Source organism: Nothobranchius furzeri, chromosome 5, assembly GCF_043380555.1.
Source record: "Nothobranchius furzeri strain GRZ-AD chromosome 5, NfurGRZ-RIMD1, whole genome shotgun sequence".
Classification (NCBI taxonomy): Eukaryota; Metazoa; Chordata; class Actinopteri; order Cyprinodontiformes; family Nothobranchiidae; genus Nothobranchius; species Nothobranchius furzeri.
This window is the reverse complement of record NC_091745.1, coordinates 50,890,628-50,909,803: the sequence shown is the minus strand read 5'-3', so window position 1 is coordinate 50,909,803 and position 19,176 is coordinate 50,890,628. Positions and strand designations below refer to the sequence as shown.

Genomic DNA, 19,176 nt, shown 5'->3' with positions numbered 1-19,176 from the left:
TGCATCGTCAACTCGCGCACCTGAAACTACAAAACGATTTGTTAGTTTACATGCGTGACGATCACAGCCCGCCGCGCTGGGTTGTTCCACTCGACCACAGAGGAGTAATGCTTGCCTACGCCCACGACGCTCCGGTTGGAGGTCACCGCGGAGCAAAAGCTACCCTTGCGTCACTGACAGAAGTAGCATATTGGCCGTCGATGTCCAAGGACGTACACAGCTATGTCCAAGGCTGCCTCATCTGTGCCCAGTTTCAACCCTCCCAGCCGCTTGCTAGAGCACCACTGCAACGCAGGGGAATAACCTTCCCTTGGTCCCACCTGCAGATCGACTGGGTTGGACCGGTTCCCAAATCGGCAAGAGGAAACAAATATATGCTAACTGTAACTTGCAGTTTCACAAAGTGGGTTGAGTGCCTTCCAGCGCCAAACGATACAGCCGTCACAACCGCTGTACTGCTGATTAACCACGTTTTCAGTCGATGGGGACTTCCACTCTGCATTGACTCTGACCGGGGAACTCATTTCACATCCAGTGTAATGACATCCCTGTTTGAACTTCTGGGAGTGGAAGTGAGATTCCACCTTCCCTATCACCCACAGTCATCCGGACAGGTCGAACGGATGAACCGCACGGTTGTCTCCATGCTCAAAAAGTACGTCTGCTCCACTGGGAAGGACTGGGACGTTAAGCTCCCTCTGGTCCTGATGGCCATACGGTCCACTCCCCAGCGATCCACGGGGGTTACGCCCTTTGAGATGATGACCGGCAGACTGATGACTCTACCACTGCACCTCCTGTATCACCCAGAGGATGTCAGTGTTGCCACTGCCTATACCGCTCATCAGTATGTGGCAGACTTGAAGACACACCTCAGAGCTACGTTCGCGCACGCTCAGAAGAAACTGGAGACCAACGTAGAAGGCGCTAAAGCCTACTACGACCAAAAGACAACCAGCCGCGAATACGAGGTGGGTGACAAAGTATTCTACTTTCGGTTCGCCCAACCGGCACGCAAAGCTAAGAAGTTCCTGCCCTGCTGGTCGGGACCATTTGAGATCGTGGCAAAACTCTCTCCAGTTGCATACAGGTTACGCATCACCAAAGCGAGACAGGAGCCTGTCTACAAATGGGTGCATGCGAACCAAATCAAACCCTACGTCAAACCATCCCTGCGGGTACAGAGACCAGACTCCCCGCAGGAGGTAGACGTAGTCTCCACATAGTTCTATGCATGGAAATGGAAAGGGGGAAAGTGCACGTTTAACCCACTAACATGTACTAACCGACAAAGAACCAGCCCCCCCCCCCCCCCCCCCCCCCCGCCGTCCCTTTCACTAACCAAGAGAAACTCCTCCTAGACCTCTAACAGGAAGTACTTACTAAAACCTTACAGGGTACTCTGATACCTACACTAGGCTCTGATTAATGAATCTCTACGTGCAATCAAGACTTTGTCTGAAACCGTACATCAGGATATTGTGTACACACGAGCGGTGAGAGATTTGATGCAGGACCTGCTCAGGGAAGTAAGTTCCACGCTGGACAGCTTGGTTGAAAGTCGTATTTCCCCGTACTTGGTACCACTGGACCTGCTCAAAGTTAGCTTGACAGCTGCTACCCCTCTACTGTGCACCTTTCACAAATCCACCTAGCGTACAGCCTAAGTAGTGCAATTCCCATTCACGTTGATGCAGAAAATTAGAACTCGGTTTCCTGTTACATGTTCCCATAATTGTGACACCTCACATCTATAGGTTTAAGTCGATGCTAAACTTTGGTGTTTGAAAGGACGGTAGGCATTTCCACTTTGAACTAGAAACCTGGCACGCCATCATCTCAACCTCGAACAGCATGACTCGGAGATTGAGATCATGGACGCTTTCCAGGGTTATAACTTTGCCTTCGATTTAGAAATTGACCAACAATTACTGATTGATGGAACCAAATTTGTTAAGTTCACACAAACCCCGCGTGAACTTACTTTGACGCCCATGAATAGATACCCAAGACGCTACATAGACACAGGTTATACCACCTTAATCTGCACATTGGTCGCCCTGGGGATGGGATGGCTCATCACGGCCGTGATGGCTTATTCCGCCTACAGGCGTGTTAAGAAACTCCAAGATAAGATGTACTTGCTCACCTACGGTGTGCCTCGTAACTGCGTTCGGGGAGACTCCAAGCGTGAATGTACCACACCTGTCTAAAGGGGGTGAGCAACATTTTCTTTATTCTGTAACCCTAAGAGTAGTTCTCATTTTAGTCTACCTTACATATTTATCTGAGTGTTGCAGTATGTCACATTCTTTATAAGCTACACACTGAATGTATGACCTAAGAATGTATTTTATGAGACCTCAAGGTTGCTATGAATTTTCTTGGATGTTATATGTTTTTTTTGGGGGGGGGGGGTTTCTGTATTTTTGTTTCGTACTTGGTCACATATTAACTAGTGGTTATGTGCCGGCCCAGCTCAGTCTGTCAATGACTCTGTCTGACGCACCAGTACATTGTAGTACCTCTTAGTTTTATGGTCCTTGTTTTAGCCCAAAGACTGTCCTGATCCGCCCTTTGGACCAAAAAGGGGGGAATCTTGGGACCACATAGGTCAATGCGCGTTTGCGAACTATGGACCTCGTACATCACCGCGTGCTCCATAAACTGAACTGTATGGCCGGCGGTGAGATGCCTTTGTGTCCCCTCGTGGAGTTAACCGCCCACCGATCTTCCTCCTTCTACACTACTACCTCTCGCATGGACGACATCATCATTGCGTACCACCTGCGTGAGTGGCTTCTTCTCGTTATGCGCAATGGGGACTATCCCGTTTCCTATCCTCTTTTGTTTTGTGCCTGACCAGGATCCAAGACAAAGACAAAGACCAAAGACAAAGGCGTCCAAGGAGACCAACGTCCTAAGGGACAAACCCACCTGTGCTTCCGACAATCAAGTCGACCTACGTTCATGAGGAACAAACCCATCTGTGCTTCCGACGATCGAGCTTTGGGCGCGATCCCCGAAACCAAAAGGGGGAATGTTGAGGGTCTGACCTCATGAGGAAATTACTATGCAGTGATTTTCTCCAACATGACTGTGCTTAAATTGCTCTGAAAAGCAAATAATCACATCAGCGCCAAGAAACTTCATTTCCCATGATGCTTTGCACACGGAAGCATTGTGATGACGTCACCGCCTAATACCAGAAACATTCTGTGCATGTGCGGGAGTCACGGAGCTTTCCCGCGAACTCAGACTATAAATCATCAGGAAAGACAAAGGAACCTCGTTCTTTTGCCCAGGATACCTGGCGGTAAGGACACGCTTGTCGAACGCTCCGACTCCCTTGAGCACGCGGAAGCTCTAAGTGCCCAAGTTGAGCCCATGGAACTGCTGGAAACTAAACTGCAAGCCCATCAGATCTGCTCGTTTCTGCTCCCCTCCAGCTGATGTTTGAGGACACAGAACTGCGGAGGAAAGCAACAACTCCATCCAGCTCTCAGAGACGCTGTAAGTTGTCAAACTCAGCACAAAAGAAACTTCGTTCTCTTTGTGTCCAGCCCGTGGAGAAACACTCACGGAGAACGCCAAACAACGGAGAAAGCATCAAACCGACGGACGACGCCGAAAGCTGCGGAGAAACACGGAGAACCGTCAAAAGAAAGAGGGAGGGACGCCTCGCTCTTCTGGTGATCAGAAACTCATCTCTTTCTCTCCTTCTTCTTCCGTTTCCTCTATAGTCCAGAATAAGCAATAAAACCGCGCTATTGCTTAAAAAGTAGCTTCGTGTTTTCCTCTTTCGTCCCAAACACGTCCGTCGGGTCATTTTGAAAGAATAAACTGCTTATTTATCATTGTTTGAATATCTTTAAATGTTTCCTACTATGGCCAAGTGGTGAAACTAAAAGATATTAACTTGTGATTAATCTTTTGTGTTGTTTCATGATCCTTTGAAAGGTTTTGAGTGATTTTAAGGTTAAGTTACTTCTGATTCTAAGTGCCTTGGAAGTTAAAGTGCAAGTTGCCACCCACACTTTAGCCAGACAAAGGGGTCAGCCATCTTGTATACAGACTCCATTTTAGAAACACACACACACACATACATACACACAAAACACCTTGAACATTATTTTGAATATACATCCTTTTATTATATCACATGGTTATTATTCATTTATGCCACTGTTTATTCATTTGACAAATTGTTAATTAAACGTTATAAAATTCAGATTTTCGTCTCCAGTAGCTTTGTTGTGTCGAAGAGAAGTCTCTGCTCCAAGGATTCTACGAACTTCAAGAAAGACTGATAAGGTTTTGGATTCATTTCCCTTTTTAATTAAAGGGTGGTGCCCCGGAGATATCTAAGAATATCTTAATTAATTAATAAATCAGTAAATATTCCCATATTTACAGAATTTATTGAAGAATCCAAAAGTAAGTTAACGCTTACTAATTGTTCGATCCTAATAACCCCAACAGCAGTTTTATAGAATGTTAAACGAAAAGAATTACCTTATGTGTGTATAAGGTGTGTAGTCCTCATCATCGCTGTCATCAGTACCGCTGTCCATCTCGATGGTTTCGTCCTCCTCTGAAGACGAATCAACTTCTGGTTCTCTGTTTGGTGACCATGTGTCATCTGATGACACTATCCTGAATATACACAATATAGAGTTTTTAGTATGGAAAATTAGACACATTTTATTAACATCTGAATACTTACACAGAGTTTTGAATATTGTTGAACTCTTCCTCGTCAATGTTTGCTTCAATTCCCACACAAGATAACCTAAAAAAGTAATTATTGTTTACTTTTCCTGACAAATGTGACAGCCAAATACAGATACAACCTTGTACTTACATTTGTGAAGATCCTTCTTTTTTAGTTTCACCTTGTTCCATCACCTCCTCCAAATTATCATCCCTATGAAAATAAAATACAAGCACAAGAATATGATTAGAATCAATACATATTTTGTCATTTTGAAGGTAATAGACCTCGTCTATTGGCCGTCATCATCACCCTCTCCTTATTTTTCTCACTCTACTTATTACGCATTTCTCTGTATCCACTGAATTCCTTCTTTACAAATAATTTCCTGTCTCTCTCTTTACATTTTAAAAACACAATTTTGTTATTTTTTTCTCATAAACTTTGAAATAAAAATATAATTTTTTAAAATATGTTTAATTTTGTTGTTGTGAAGTGCCTCAAGAGTTTATCTTGAGAGGTGCTATATAAAATGTAGTTTTACTATTTATTTCTATACATTTTTTATAGTCATTCATTATCCAATTTCTAGAATTTTTTCAAAATAATCCACCACTAACTTAAAACAAACAGAGGCAAAATTGTAATATTCCTGGTAGAGGTTTTTATGCAGCTATTTACCTTTCAGATGATTCTCCATGAATGCTAGACAGAGCTGGCACTGGTGTTGGAGAAATACACAGTTGGCTTTTCAATGGTGTAGATGTTGATGCTTCATATTTGGACTGATGACTGTAAAAAACAAAGCCCAAAAATTAGTGATCACAAGCTAAACAAGTCTCCCCAGCCTTCACAGATTTTTGCACGAGCTGATTATCATTACTTTTATTTTAATATGGAGTTTTCACGTAGGTAAGACCACAAACTCAGACTGTAATCTGTACACGTGGCCCACCCAGGTTAGCAGAATATGTCTTTCAGTGCTAATGGAAACGTAAGGTTTTGGATACGTTCCTGATCAATCACACCTAATTCTAACTGCTGAATCATCTCCTCAGACTTCTACAAGTGCTACATGAGCTGCTGATTACTCATTTTAATCAAACACGCAGCTCAGGAAAGTGTAAACACCTAATCCAGCTTTCAAGATGCTAACTGAACCCCGCTAACGGGGAAGTTATAAACAAGAGCTTAAAACAATATACTGATGTGGCCTATAGTTAAACGCCACACTAATCATTAGCTCCCATATAAAAAAAACCTAAAATCCCCTTTCGTTACTCAAACTTCTTCCAAATATAGCATAAATAGTTCGACTAGCATCGATTCATGTCGACTTAGCATTCAAGCTAATGCTACATTAGCCAATAGGACACCATGCATACAAAGCTTGTTTGCTCTATTACTTCTTTCAGTGAAAGAAAGATTATAAGTAAATTTATCTGAAAAACAATAAATAACTTGCCTGTCTAAAAGATACTTTGCCAACTCTTCATCCGTTTTCAGGCCGTGTAGATCACGAAAATCTCTCCATCGTGTGTACAACAATCTCCAATGTAAATTCTACTCGACTGTCTTAAACGTCTTACAGCCACTTTTGAAGAAGGGCGTTTAAACTTTTTCAATGTTTTTTGAGATGTGGAAGGCAGTCGAGCAATCGGTAATTTGGGGTTTTGTTGCTCCATGTTTCTGCAGTAAACCGAGTGAGGCGCGTGACACTGTTGTGCACGCTGAGACCTGCTTGTGCTCGATGATTGACAGCTGCCCCCTGGTGGAAACGCAGTGCTATTGGTCAATGCGTTACCCCCAAATTCCACTACCTCCGCTCCGACACGAACGCCGGAGCAAAATCGGTCCCGTTGTAGTCAATCAGAGCAATTCCACTACTGTGGCCGTGCTCCGGCAGTGCGGCGCCGTGCGCCGCCCTCTGTTCCGGCGTCCGGCAAAAATAGAATCAATCCTATTTTCGCCGGACGCCGGAGCACTTCCGCAGTAAATGGACAGAAATCACAACGGCCCAACAGGAAAAGGAGCAAGCACAATTTCCGTTTTTCACAATAAATCGATAAACAAAAGGCGTTTTTTGTTTCATATGCACAGGTTTAACAACTTTTAACAACTATCAATGGCGGCTGAAGTTAAAATGCACAAAAGTAAGCCATAAATACAGTTTCTACTATCAAAGTAGTCACACTTTGTTGATCCAAACACTGCTGATCTCTCTACACAAATGATGGGCAGATTAAACAGTTCATGCCGATGCTTCTCCCACACAACGGGTGTTTGGATCTAACTTCCGCGTTTATTGCTCGGACTGTATCGCAAGATCTCGAAAATCCTGCGCATGCTTGTTTGCCCACCTCAGGTCTCCGCACCGGAGCGGAGCCGTTGTAGAGCGGGTAGCAGTAAAAATTGAGTTCGGAAGCGAGCGGCTGCGGAAGGCGGGGGCGGACCGGAGCGGAGGTAGTGGAATTTGGGGGTTAGGCTTGCAGAAATATTGGCTGAGCTCTACAGGGCAAGGGAGGGACTTAGGAGAAAATTGAAATATTAAAGATTATTTACTTTTTTTAATAAAAGTGGGTCAGGTGGTCAAAATCAAACATTTTTAAAGTTATTCTACATTTAAATGTTGCAGACTGTGCCTTTAATGCTGCACGAAAGTTACAATAATAAACTAGCTTAGTTGGTTGTAAACAACTCCTGAATACATCTGAACTCATGCAGGAGGAACTAGGAAATATGAAATACTAGAACCAGACACAACTTTTAATTTTTATTTTTATTTTAATTTGATTAAACTGATTTTTTCCCAACATTGTTGGCATTTTTCCCACACACAGTTAAACAAAAAAATGTTGATTAAGGTGTGTGTGTGTGAGAGAGGGAGAGAGAGAGAGTTAAAATAATTTTAAAAACCCAACCGGAGCGGAGGCAGTGACCAACGCACGCACGAGCCGTTTTCAGCTCTGTCTTGTCAAATGCACCACGTACGTTACGAAAAAAGTAACTTTAAATATTCAACCGAAAAAGAGGCGAGCTGAAGAAAACCTAGGAGTACTGAAGAAACGTGAGCATCAGTGAAGCAAGCACAGAGAGATCCGTTACTGTCTGTGTGTGTGCGCGGATGGGCCGGACCGGGGTCGGACAGACTGGGCTCCCAGCTGCAGAGTTTTGTGTGTAGGGAGGGGCGGGCGCTCTATGTGACTGGCCAATCACAGAGCATGAAGACAGTCAGTTACCCAATGAGGATTTTCCTTCAGCACGATTACAGATATTTACGAGTTTTACTCGTTTAATGCTCGTATTCATCAAAAATGCTTTATCCGCTCATCCCTATTTGTAACCACCCTGCCCTGCCTCCTCCTCCTTGCTGCCTGCTGACTGTGATCACAAGCAACAACAGAGTAGTTACCGCTGCTTCTTCGGGAAACAACGCAAAACAATAAATTCATTAATTAAATCAATAAAACTTGAGATCTTGTGGGCGTGGCGCTGGGATTTCAGCGTCTATGTAAGGGAAACACTGCTAGTTCTGTTTTTAGTGGTTGAAGGTTACAATATTAGCTTATTGCATTTGTGTGTTTACCTGTAATCTTGTTAATAATTTTCTTCTTCCAATTCTCAAATTTTTTGTGCTGCAGTAACAAGTGAATTTCCCCACTTGTGGGATCAATAAAGTATATTCTATTCTATTCTATCCTATTCTATTCCATGAAGTCCCTACTAATGACCAAGTGTAGCTGTCACTTTCCCAGTCCTTCTCATTTGATTTCATGTTTGCCTCCTCAAGTATGTGTGATAGGTGTGTGTGATTGAGTTTGTTTCCACAAGGGCAGCTCCCATATAAATACAGACATTATTTGTGTTTGCAGGTTCTGTACGTTCCTGATCCTGGCTACATCTCCAGTATTGGAAGTTCTCCCTCCCTCAGTCCCATCAGCCCCCTGTCTCCCACATCTTCTGAAGCTGACTTAGAAAAGGTGACGGTATGTTTAGACCCAGCCCCACACACACATACACACACACACACACACACACACACACACACACACACACACACACACACACACAAACACAGACTTCAATAATTAATTGTTGTGTTATCCCAAAGTTACGCTCATTGTTAGGATCCAGGCTGATGTCATGCAGTCACAAGGAAAGAACCAAAAATGACCAGGGGCCTCATTTATCAAGCTTGCTTACGCACAAAGCGGAGTCGGAATGGTGGCGGTGATGGGCCGGTGAAAACTCCGCTGGTGATCGATTCAGCCCCGGGGTTGTAAATGACTGCACCTCCAACCACAAGTCTGTCAAGCTTATCAAATTTGCAGACGGCATCACCATCATTATAGTCATCTCTGATGGGGATGAGTCTACCTACAGAATGGAGGTTGAACGGCTGGTGTCCTGGTGCAGCCATGACAACCTGGTGCTAAACACCCAGAAGACAGCAGAGGTTGTTTTGGACTTTAGGAATCACAGAGCCCCACTCCCCCCATAACCCTGTCTGACACTTCCATCACGATGGTGGACTCATGTCGCTTCCTAGGCACCACCATCACCTCTTTCATAAAAAAGGCCCAGCAGAGGATGGACTTCCTGAGGCAGCTGAAGAAATTCAACCTGCCAGTACAGTCGATGAGGCAGTTCTACACTGCAGTCATTGAGTCCATCCTCACCTCCTCAGTCATCGTGTAGTACGCTGGAGTTACCACCAGGGACAAGAAGAAACTGCAGCGTGTTGTACGCAATGCTAAGAAGGTCATTGGCTACAAACTCCCCTCTATACAGGACCTGTACACCTCCAGGACATTGAGACGTGAAAGTCAGATCACAGCTGACCCGTGTCACCCTCAACACAGTCTTTTTGGCTCGCTCCCATCTGGCAGGAGGCTCAGATCCATTCAGACCAAGACCTCTCACCACAAACACCAAAATCATAAAAAGGTCTATGTAAAAAACCTGCACATAAAATATATTCACTTATCACTTAGAGCAGTGGTTCCAAAACTTTTCAGCCTCTGACCAACAAAATTAAAATTTATGAGGACTGTCACCCCGACTCTTGGTATCTTGATACCTTGGTAAAACAAAAAAGCTTGGAGTTAGTTGAAAAAGTGGCACAAGGGGAACAAATCAACATGAATAGCCAATATATTATGCTTCTATCAATTTGCTTTGGTTTATAAAAAGTAGTCACTGTCTAATTGCCATTAGAGATATTTACATTTCTAATATTTACATTTTATTCCCAAGAGGATTTCAAGACTTACATGTTTGTTACTCAAAGTGTGGTCCCATCTCCAACTTTGAGAACTACTAAATTATTTTTATTATAGTAATAATAATAAAAAAATAGTAATGTAGTAAATATGTTACTTTTGTTTTTATGGTTATGTGGCACACTTTGACTTCCATATATAACACATCAGCATCTGTCCCTTTTTACAGCTTTTTTTTTTTTTTACATTGTTGCTACGTCTGTCACATTAGCAGTGTTTTTAACATCATTTCTACATCCATCACGTCCCAAAGAAGGTTAAACAAACATCAAACCCAACGTTTGGAGCTTGTAAGCTCCATACACCTCTCATGCAGCACCAGCTGTCTGATGCTGCACTCTGCAGCAGCGTCAATCGTCCCAGCTGGATGAGTGAATTTCTTCATCAGAGTCAATATTCTGCTTCATAATCAGTCAGTCATTACCAGACAAAGTGATCAGTCAACAAAGACCAGACCTGCCGGCAATTGTTAGTTTTATCTCTAATATTTGCCCTCTTTCATGCTGTGCGCATCTCCTCCACTCGCCGACTGGGAGCCTCCAAAACATTGCTCAGCCTGAAGGTAACACATCTCCAATATCTTCTGGTGTAACGTAGTAACCTCACGAGGGATCATATTTGTAGATGTGACTTGTTAAAGTCAGCAATGACGCTCGTCGCAATATTATGACTTTGGCGCTTATAACGAAAAAGTCCCAACACTGACAACGCAATGTACTGAAACTATAACCAACATGCTTAAACAAACAGATAGGTCCAGCCCACTTACATTGTTGGTCTTTTTAAAATATGCAGTAATCGTTGCTTGCCTTTTTCGCTTCATCCTGCGTCCTAGCAGCAATCACTTTGGCGCCTCTGGAGTCTGTGTTTGTTTATGTCATGCTGCATTCAGTGTACCGTATTGACCCGAATATATGACGACCTGATTATAAGACGACCCAACTCCCCTTTCCAAGACTAATCCTCAGGAAAAGACAAAAAATATTCCTTTTTTAATTCACTATTTAATAGAAATTTTGAGAACATTATGATAATAATCATAATAATTTTAAACTCAGAAATCACAACTATAAAAGAAATATTGATGTAATGTTTGAGTTTAATTCGTTTGATCAGAATTTTCTTAAAATAATTATTTAACTGGATTATTTATTGAGTAAAATTAGGTGTTTTGTGCAGGTTTTTTATTTAAATAAATATAAAAAAAGCTAACACAGCAGGTCACACACACACACACACTCACACGCACACACACACATGCAAACACGCGCACACACTCATACACATGCAAACCCACATGCACACACACACACACACACATGTAAACGCACACACAAACACACACATGCAAACACGCACGCACACTCATACACATGCAAACCCACACGCACGCGCGCGCACACACACACACACACACACACAGCAGTGCTGGCAGGTTGTACTCACTAAGTAGGTTCTGCCTTTCTTCTACACAGCAAACGTATTGATGAAAGGGAAATCCAGTATCCTCGTTCTGTTCTCACAGGGAAATTTTCAATGCATCTGACGGCGGTAGACGAACCAAACTGGGGCCACTCAAAATAAAGCCACAGTAACTGGATTTAAGCAGGACGAATGTTTTAAAAATAGAATATGGCACTAAACTAAAGGCCTGTTAGCTTTTGTCCACAATAAAAAGTTAGCTCAACTAGAAGTTGGTTTGTCGGTGATGACATTTATGATGAAACTGATTGGATGAGTCGATTTCCCACGAAAATAAACAATCAGTGATGAACAAGAGTCTGCTTCTAGACCTGCAGAAAAGGGACACACAACAATACAACAGGAGCAAGCTATCACTGCGTCAACTTGATGAAGAAATGTAAAATCAACATTGTTTTACTGAACAATCACACAATAATAAATCACAGTGCATTTAGTGCCAACCACAGCCTTAAGACGTGTTGATAATGCTCATGTCCATACTCATGAGAGCACTATGTGAGCACCTATGTGCGTACATGCCCTTGTATTTGTAAGGTTTCTCTATAGGAGCATGCAATAGTGAGTGTGAAGGGCCACAGATCTGCTCCCAAAGATGCGTAGGAGATGGAGGGAGCTCCAAGCCACAGAGATCCAGGAGCTTCCCCAGAGCGCAGGGACCCCAAGGAGACTGTAACCAGAAAAATCCCAGCCCCCTCTCGAGAGGCGCAGTGTATTGCCCCGGGGAGCCACAACAGAGTAGCCGGCAGAGTCCCGGGAGATATCAGTGGCAAGCCCACAGGCCCACCTGCAGCATCCCACCCCCAAGCCGGCCGAGCCCGGAACCCAGCAACCCGGGACCCAGGGGCGACCACCCCCGCCAGGGACCCAGCAGAGCCCAGGGACCCAGATCCCACCAGGCAGACACTGGGATTGATCAGGAAGAAGCCAAAAATCTTAAGCCCCCTGTCATGGCAGCCACGAACACTGAGGCAAACCAAGGCACCACACTCCGCACCAGGTGTGGCAGGGGAGGGGAGACAAAGATGTATATCATCAAAAGAAGTCCCAGGGGAGAGGGGAGGAGTCAAAGGCCCCACCTGACATATACAGTCATACACAGACAAAGTCACACACTCCCTCCCTCATGCTCACACACACACATACACTCAAAGACTTACAAAAATGCATGTCGGACACCCACTCATGCTCCCCATACACACCCTTTTCACTGCTGCACATGGGGTACAACCATTACCGGTTCCCAGAGTTCGACCCTTTCTGCTAAGGTGATGATGAGCAGGCTCCCCCACCCAATGCTGAGCAAAGCAACCCACCACCCCAGACCCCAACCAGATGGCCGGATCTCCCTCCTAGCCTCCAGCCCTGGGAAGCCAAGTGACAGCAGAGGTGTGCTAAGACCCCTAGTCTCTCTCCGCCTGCTCCAATATAGTGTTAGTGCGTGATGATTAGGTGTATTCCATGGCTGTGGTGAGCGGGCAGTGCGGGCATCGTCTGGCCTACGCCAGCTGATGCCACCACCCCATCCCACTTGCTTCCAGTGACTGATTCAAGTGTGATGCCATCACACTACCCCACTTGCACCCAGACTAGAAAAAAAGATGTCTCGACAGAAAAATATTTGAGTTTTGTAAAACCTTAAAAAAATTAGTCTTTCTCCATGGCCTCACCAAACTCCTCCCACGCCCGAGATTTAGCCTCGGCAATTGCCACTGCTGCACCCCGCTTGGCTATCCGGTACCTGTCTGCTGCCTCCGGAGACCCACAGACCAGCCACGCCCTGTAGGCCTCCTTCTTCAGCCTGACGGCTCCCCGAACCTCTGGTGTCCACCAGCGGGTACGGGGGTTGCCACCACGACTGGCACCGGCCACCTTACGACCACAGCTAGCAACAGCCGCCTCGACAATCGCAGAGTGGAACAAGGCCCACTCGGACTCAATGTCCCCCACTGCTCTCGGGACGTGGTCAAAGCTCTGCCGGAGGTGGGAGTTGAAGACCGTCTTGACAGGTTCTTCTGCCAGGCGTTCCCAGCAGACCCTCACTATGCGTTTGGGTCTGCCAGGTCTACGCGGCATGTTCCCTTGCCATCTGATCCAACTCACCACCAGGTGGTGATCAGTTGACAGCTCCGCCCCTCTCTTCACTCGGGTGTCCAAAACATACGGCCGCAGGTCAGATGATACGACTACAAAATCTATCATCGACCTGTGACCTAGGCTGCCCTGGTACCAAGTGTACCGGTGGGCATCCTTATGTTCGAACATGGTGTTCGTTATGGCCAAACTGCGGCTTGCACAGAAGTCCAATAACAAAACACCGCTCGAGTTCAGATTAGGTGGGCCGTTCCTCCCAATCACACCCCTCCAGGTCAATCTGTCATTGCCCACGTGAGCATTGAAGTCCCCCAGCAGGACAATGGAGTCCCCTGATGGAGCACTATCTAGCACTCGTCCCAGGGACTCCAAAAAGGGTGGGTACTCTGAACTGATATTTGGCCCATAAGCACAAACAACAGTCAGGACCCGTTCCCCGACCCGAAGGCGCAAGGAAGCTACCCTCTTGTCCCCCGGGGTAAACCCCAACACACAGGCAGAGAGTCTCGGGGCTAACAAAAAGCCAACCCCAGCCCTCCGCCTCTCACCCGGAGCAACTCCAGCAAAGTAGAGTGTCCAACCCCTCTCCAGGTCTCGGGTTCCAGAGCCAATGCAATGTGTCGAGGTGAGTCCGACTATATCTAGCCGGTACCGCTCAACCTCTGCCACAAGCTCCGGCTCCTTCCCCGCCAGCGAGGTGACGTTCCATGTCCCAAAAACTAGTTTTCTTGTCCGGGGATTGGACCGCCAAGGCTCCCGCCTTGGTCTGCCACCCGATTGGCATTGCACCGGACCCTTCATGTTCCTCCTGCGGGTGGTGGGTCCACAGTTGGACGAGCCCATGTATCCGGTTCTGGCTGGGCCCGGCCGGGCCCCATGGGCGAAAGCCCAGCCACCAGGCGCTCGCTCACCGGCCCCAACCCCAGGCCTGGCTCCAGGGTGGGACCCCGGTAACCCTCCGGGCCGGGTACTCCGACTCTTCGTTTTAACCGCCATGAAAGATCCTTCGAACCGTTCTTTGTCTCACCCTTCACCTAAGACCAATTTGTCATGGGAGACCCTACCAGGGGCACTAAGTGCCCCAGACAACATAGCTCCTAGGATCATTAGGGCACTCAAACTCCTCCACCACGATAAGGTGACGGTTCAAGGAGGCTCCAAAGAGGTTCTGGCAAACTGTCCGGCGCCTCAGGAGAGGAAGGCAGCAACTCGCTCACACTGTTTACAGTGGGGATGGGGAGCTGCTGACGTCAACTGAGGCTATAGTCGGACGGTGGAAGGAATACTTTGAGGAGCTCCTCAATCCCACCAATGCGCATTCCGAGGAGGAACCAGAGCTGGGAGGCCTGGGGATGGACTGTCCGATCTCGGGGGCAGAAGTTGCTGAGGTAGTCAAACAACTACACAGCGGCGGAGCCCCGGGGGCGGATGAGGTTCGTCCTGGGTATCTCAAGGCTATGGATGTTGTAGGGCTGTCATGGTTGACACGTCTCTACAACATTGCGTGGTCATCGGGGGCAGTTCCTAGGGAGTGGCAGACCGGGGTGGTGGTCCCCATCTTTAAGAAGGGTGACCTGAGGGTGTGTTCCAACTATAGGGGGATCACACTCCTCAGCCTCCCTGGAAAGGTCTACTCCAAGGTACTGGAGAGGAGGGTCCGATCGATAGTTGAATCTCAGATAGAGGAGGAGCAATGTGGTTTTCGTCCTGGCCGTGGAACTGTGGACCAGCTCTATACCCTTGCAAGGGTGATGGAGGGGGCATGGGAGTTTGCCCAACCAATCCACATGTGCTTTGTGGATTTGGAGAAGGCTTATGACCGTGTCCCCAGGGGCACCCTGTGGGGGACGCTCCAGGAGTATGGGGTGGGTGGCTTTCTGTTAAGGGCCATTCAGTCCCTTTACCAGAGGAGCGTGAGTTTGGTCCGCATAGCCGGTAGTAAGTCGGACCTGTTCCCAGTGAGGGTTGGACTCCGCCAGGGCTGCCCTTTGTCACCGGTTCTGTTCATCACTTTTATGGACAGAATTTCTAGACGCAGCCGTGGTGTGGAGTGTGTCGAGTTTGGTGGCAGGAGAATCTCGTCTCTGCTTTTTGCGGATGATGTGGTCCTCCTAGCTTCATCCAGCTCTGACCTTCAGCTCTTGCTGGGTAGGTTCGCGGCCGAATGTGAAGCGGCTGGGATGAGGATCAGCACCTCCAAATCCGAGACCATGGTTCTCGACCGGAAAAGGGTGGCTTGCCACCTCCGGGTCGGGGGAGAGGTCCTACCTCAAGTGGAGGAGTTTAAGTATCTCGGGGTCTTGTTCACGAGTGAGGGTAGGAGGGATCGGGAGATCGACAGGCGGATTGGTTCGGCGTCTGCAGTGATGCGGACGCTGAGACGATCTGTCGTGGGGAAGAGGGAGCTGAGCCAGAAAGCCAGGCTCTCGATTTACCGGTCGATCTACGTCCCAATCCTCACCTATGGTCATGAGCTTTGGGTAATGACCGAAAGAACGAGATCGCGGATACAAGCGGCCGAAATGAGTTTCCTCTGTAGGGTGGCCGGGCTCAGCCTTAGAGATAGGGTGAGGAGCTCGGACATTCGGGAGGGACTCGGAGTAGAACCGCTGCTCCTCCGGATCGAAAGGAGCCAGTTGAGGTGGTTTGGGCATCTGGTCAGGATGCCTCCTGGACGCCTCCCCGGGGAGGTGTTTCGGGCATGTCCTGCCGGCAGAAGGCCCCCGGGTTGACCCAGGACACGTTGGAGAGGTTACATCTCCAATCTGGTCCGGGAACGCCTTGGGGTCCTGCCGGAGGAGCTGGTGGACAAGGCCGGGGAGAGGACGGCCTGGAGCTCCCTAGTTGGGATGCTGCCCCCGCGACCCGGACCCGGATAAGCGGAGGAAGACGACGACGACGACTTAAAAAAATTAATGTTAAAGGGAAACTACCCAAATGTGTATAAAGCTCACATTCCTGTGTAAAATGACTGCAAAAGTTGAAGCCCCACTAGCTGTCTCACACACAATGGTGTGTGTAACATTTGTCCTCCACATTTTACCCATCCCTTAGGGAAGTGGTGAGCCGCAGACACAGCTGCGCTCGGAAATCATTTGGTGGTGTAATCCCCCAATCCAATGCCTTAAAACTGAGTATCAAGCAGTGAGGCATTGGGTCCCATTTTTTTTAAATCTTTGTTTGGACTATCAGAATTTTAACCTCAATCTCCCAGTCCCTGCATGGGCACTCTACCGCTAGGCTACTGGGATGGTGTTCTCTAATAGTTTGTCTGGTTAAAAACAGCTTTTGGATTTTTTTTTGTATACTTTTTGGTAAATATTTTTGAAAGATTTTAAAAATTAACTTGTACTTTTTTTAAATGTTATTCTGAGCATGCAGAAAATAAAGGTCCAGAATGTTTTTCCTGTTGATATTGACTCCCCTCACCACATCTCATTCTTTTTTTAGGATTCTGATGTTTCCCCCAGACCAGAAGGCATCCACCCCCTAGTGTTCCCATCCATCCACAAGTCTAAAGTGGTGTTATCCACCTCTGAGGAGGAAGAGGCCCTTACAGAGAAGTTCCTCAAGATCAACTGCAAGTACATCACAGATGGCATGGTAAGACAACAAAAAATGGGTGGAGTCTGAAATATGAGAATGCTGATTGGTATTAAACTGACTGTGCTGTAGAACTGCCACTCAACGCATTCCCTAAATGAAAAATGATAAATGATCTGCACTTGTATAGCGCCTCTTAGAGTAAGGACTCCAAAGCGCCTTACGCTACAGTGTATCATTCATCCAATCACACACACATTCACACACTGGTGGGGATAAGCTACGATGTAGCCACAGCTGCCCTGGGGCGCACTGACAGAGGCGAGGCTGCCGAGCACAGGCGCCACCGGTCCCTCTGACCACCACCAGCAAGCAAGGTGGATTAAGTGTCTTGCCCAAGGACACAACAGCAGAAGATGGAGAAAGCACAGGAAAATGGAGCGGAGGGTGAATGCTCAGAAGTTGAACGGAACAAGATGGATGGCACAGACACGCCGGCTTAAACATTGAAACTGGGAAAGCAGAGAATCTACAACTACTAGAATGAATGCGGACGGAGGATGGGAAGACACTGGCACGGTCAGATATGAGACAAGAATGGGAGCAGAGGGCTCGTCTTTGAAACCCACACGGACTAGACAGGAAGTGACTGACGCTGGAAAGGCGTTTACACTGCTATGTTCAGTGTTATGTTTTCTGTTATGCTTTTTTAGTTATGAGAAATTGTTCAACATTGAGATAAGAACTTTTGTTGTTAAAACAATAACGTTGAGATGCTATCATAAGCTGTACAGCAAAGAGGAAAGTTGGATGCAACTTATTTTCAATATAAGCGATGGGTTCACCAGGTGTTAATATTGTAACTTGGAATATTAATGGTTGTAGCACAACTGTGAAAAGGAAAAAAAAACCTTAATTATTTTAAATCACATAACACAGATATAGCACTTATACAAGAAACACACTTTGAAAATGAAACGGAGACTTTAAAAATGAAAAGAGAATGGGTGGGGAAAGTGTTTCATAACTCAGTGTCTTACTTGTCAATAACAAGCTTGATTTTGTGTTATTGCAAGAATGTAAAAATGTAGAGGGATGTATTATATGTCTTCAAGCCCTTATAAATGGTGTTAAAATAATAATTTGTAATGTATGTGCCCCTAATAAAGAAGAACCAGACTTCACTTAAAAAATTATTAAGATCCTAAGTGATTTGGAATGACGTGTCGTGATGGGAGGAGATTGGAATCAGTTTCCAGACTTTTATTTAGACAAGAGTGGAACAAAGATAGGCCCCAACAGTAAAAATAAAATGATAAACATACTAGGGGAGGAACTGGCATTGATAGATATTTGGAGATTAACGCATCCTACCGAAAGGGAATATACATTATATTCCCATCCTCATAAAAGTCATTCCAGGATCGATTACTTTTTAACGTCTGGGTCGAGCATGGACTTGATTGTAAATTGCAAAATAGGGGTAATCACGCTAACAGATCACGCCCCATTGGAACTACATATAGATTTTTAGGTTGATAAGAACTGTCACTGTAGATGGAGGTTAAACGGCAATATATTGCAGGATGAACAGCTTGTGACAACATTATCAAATCAGTGATTTGGACAAACAGTTAGCAGAGAAATATGATGAAAGCAAATTTAGAAGGATCTGTCAATCAAAATGTAATCTCCACGAAATTTATAATAAGAAGGCAGAGTTTGCATTGTTAAAGCTGAAAACAAGTTTTGATGAGAGTGGTGAAAAATCTGGACAACTACTGGCTACACAACTTAAGTGGCTAGAAAACTTAAAGCAGCTTTCCGGAGTTGTCCTCTCTTTACCTCACTCATGAAGATCCAGAGATAAACTCCTCCACTTGAGGCAAGACCTCATTCCTGACCCGGAGAAGGCATTCTACCCTTTACCAACTCAAGACCATGAGCCGTCAGTCAGTTGCAATGCTGTGGCTGCATCAGGGAGCCTTAGGTTAGTGGTCAGAACGTGGCGGTAATGTGGCACAATTGTGTCCATTCTAGAAAAGATTAGGCAATGGCATA

The 19,176-nt window shown here is 46.0% G+C and overlaps 1 protein-coding gene and 1 long non-coding RNA gene across 4 annotated transcripts in view; one reads left to right on the top strand and one right to left on the bottom strand.

Moving 5' to 3' along the window:
- Positions 1–19,176, top strand: part of oxr1a (oxidation resistance 1a) — a 184,097-nt gene that overhangs the window by 89,770 nt on the left and 75,151 nt on the right. For 2 of the 3 annotated variants that reach the window (XM_054740518.2, XM_054740516.2), the window contains exons 6-7: positions 8,587–8,700; positions 17,023–17,175. In XM_054740518.2, coding sequence (XP_054596493.1) covers positions 8,587–8,700; positions 17,023–17,175 — 267 coding nt within the window. The remainder of the gene's footprint in view (positions 1–8,586; positions 8,701–17,022; positions 17,176–19,176) is intronic. The other variant, XM_054740517.2, reaches the window with a different exon arrangement.
- On the bottom strand, positions 4,728–5,967 carry LOC129163350 (uncharacterized). The gene is made up of 3 exons (XR_008563224.2): positions 5,396–5,967; positions 4,865–4,927; positions 4,728–4,792 (listed from the first exon to the last, which is right to left on the bottom strand). It is a non-coding gene; the product is annotated as an uncharacterized lncRNA (long non-coding RNA).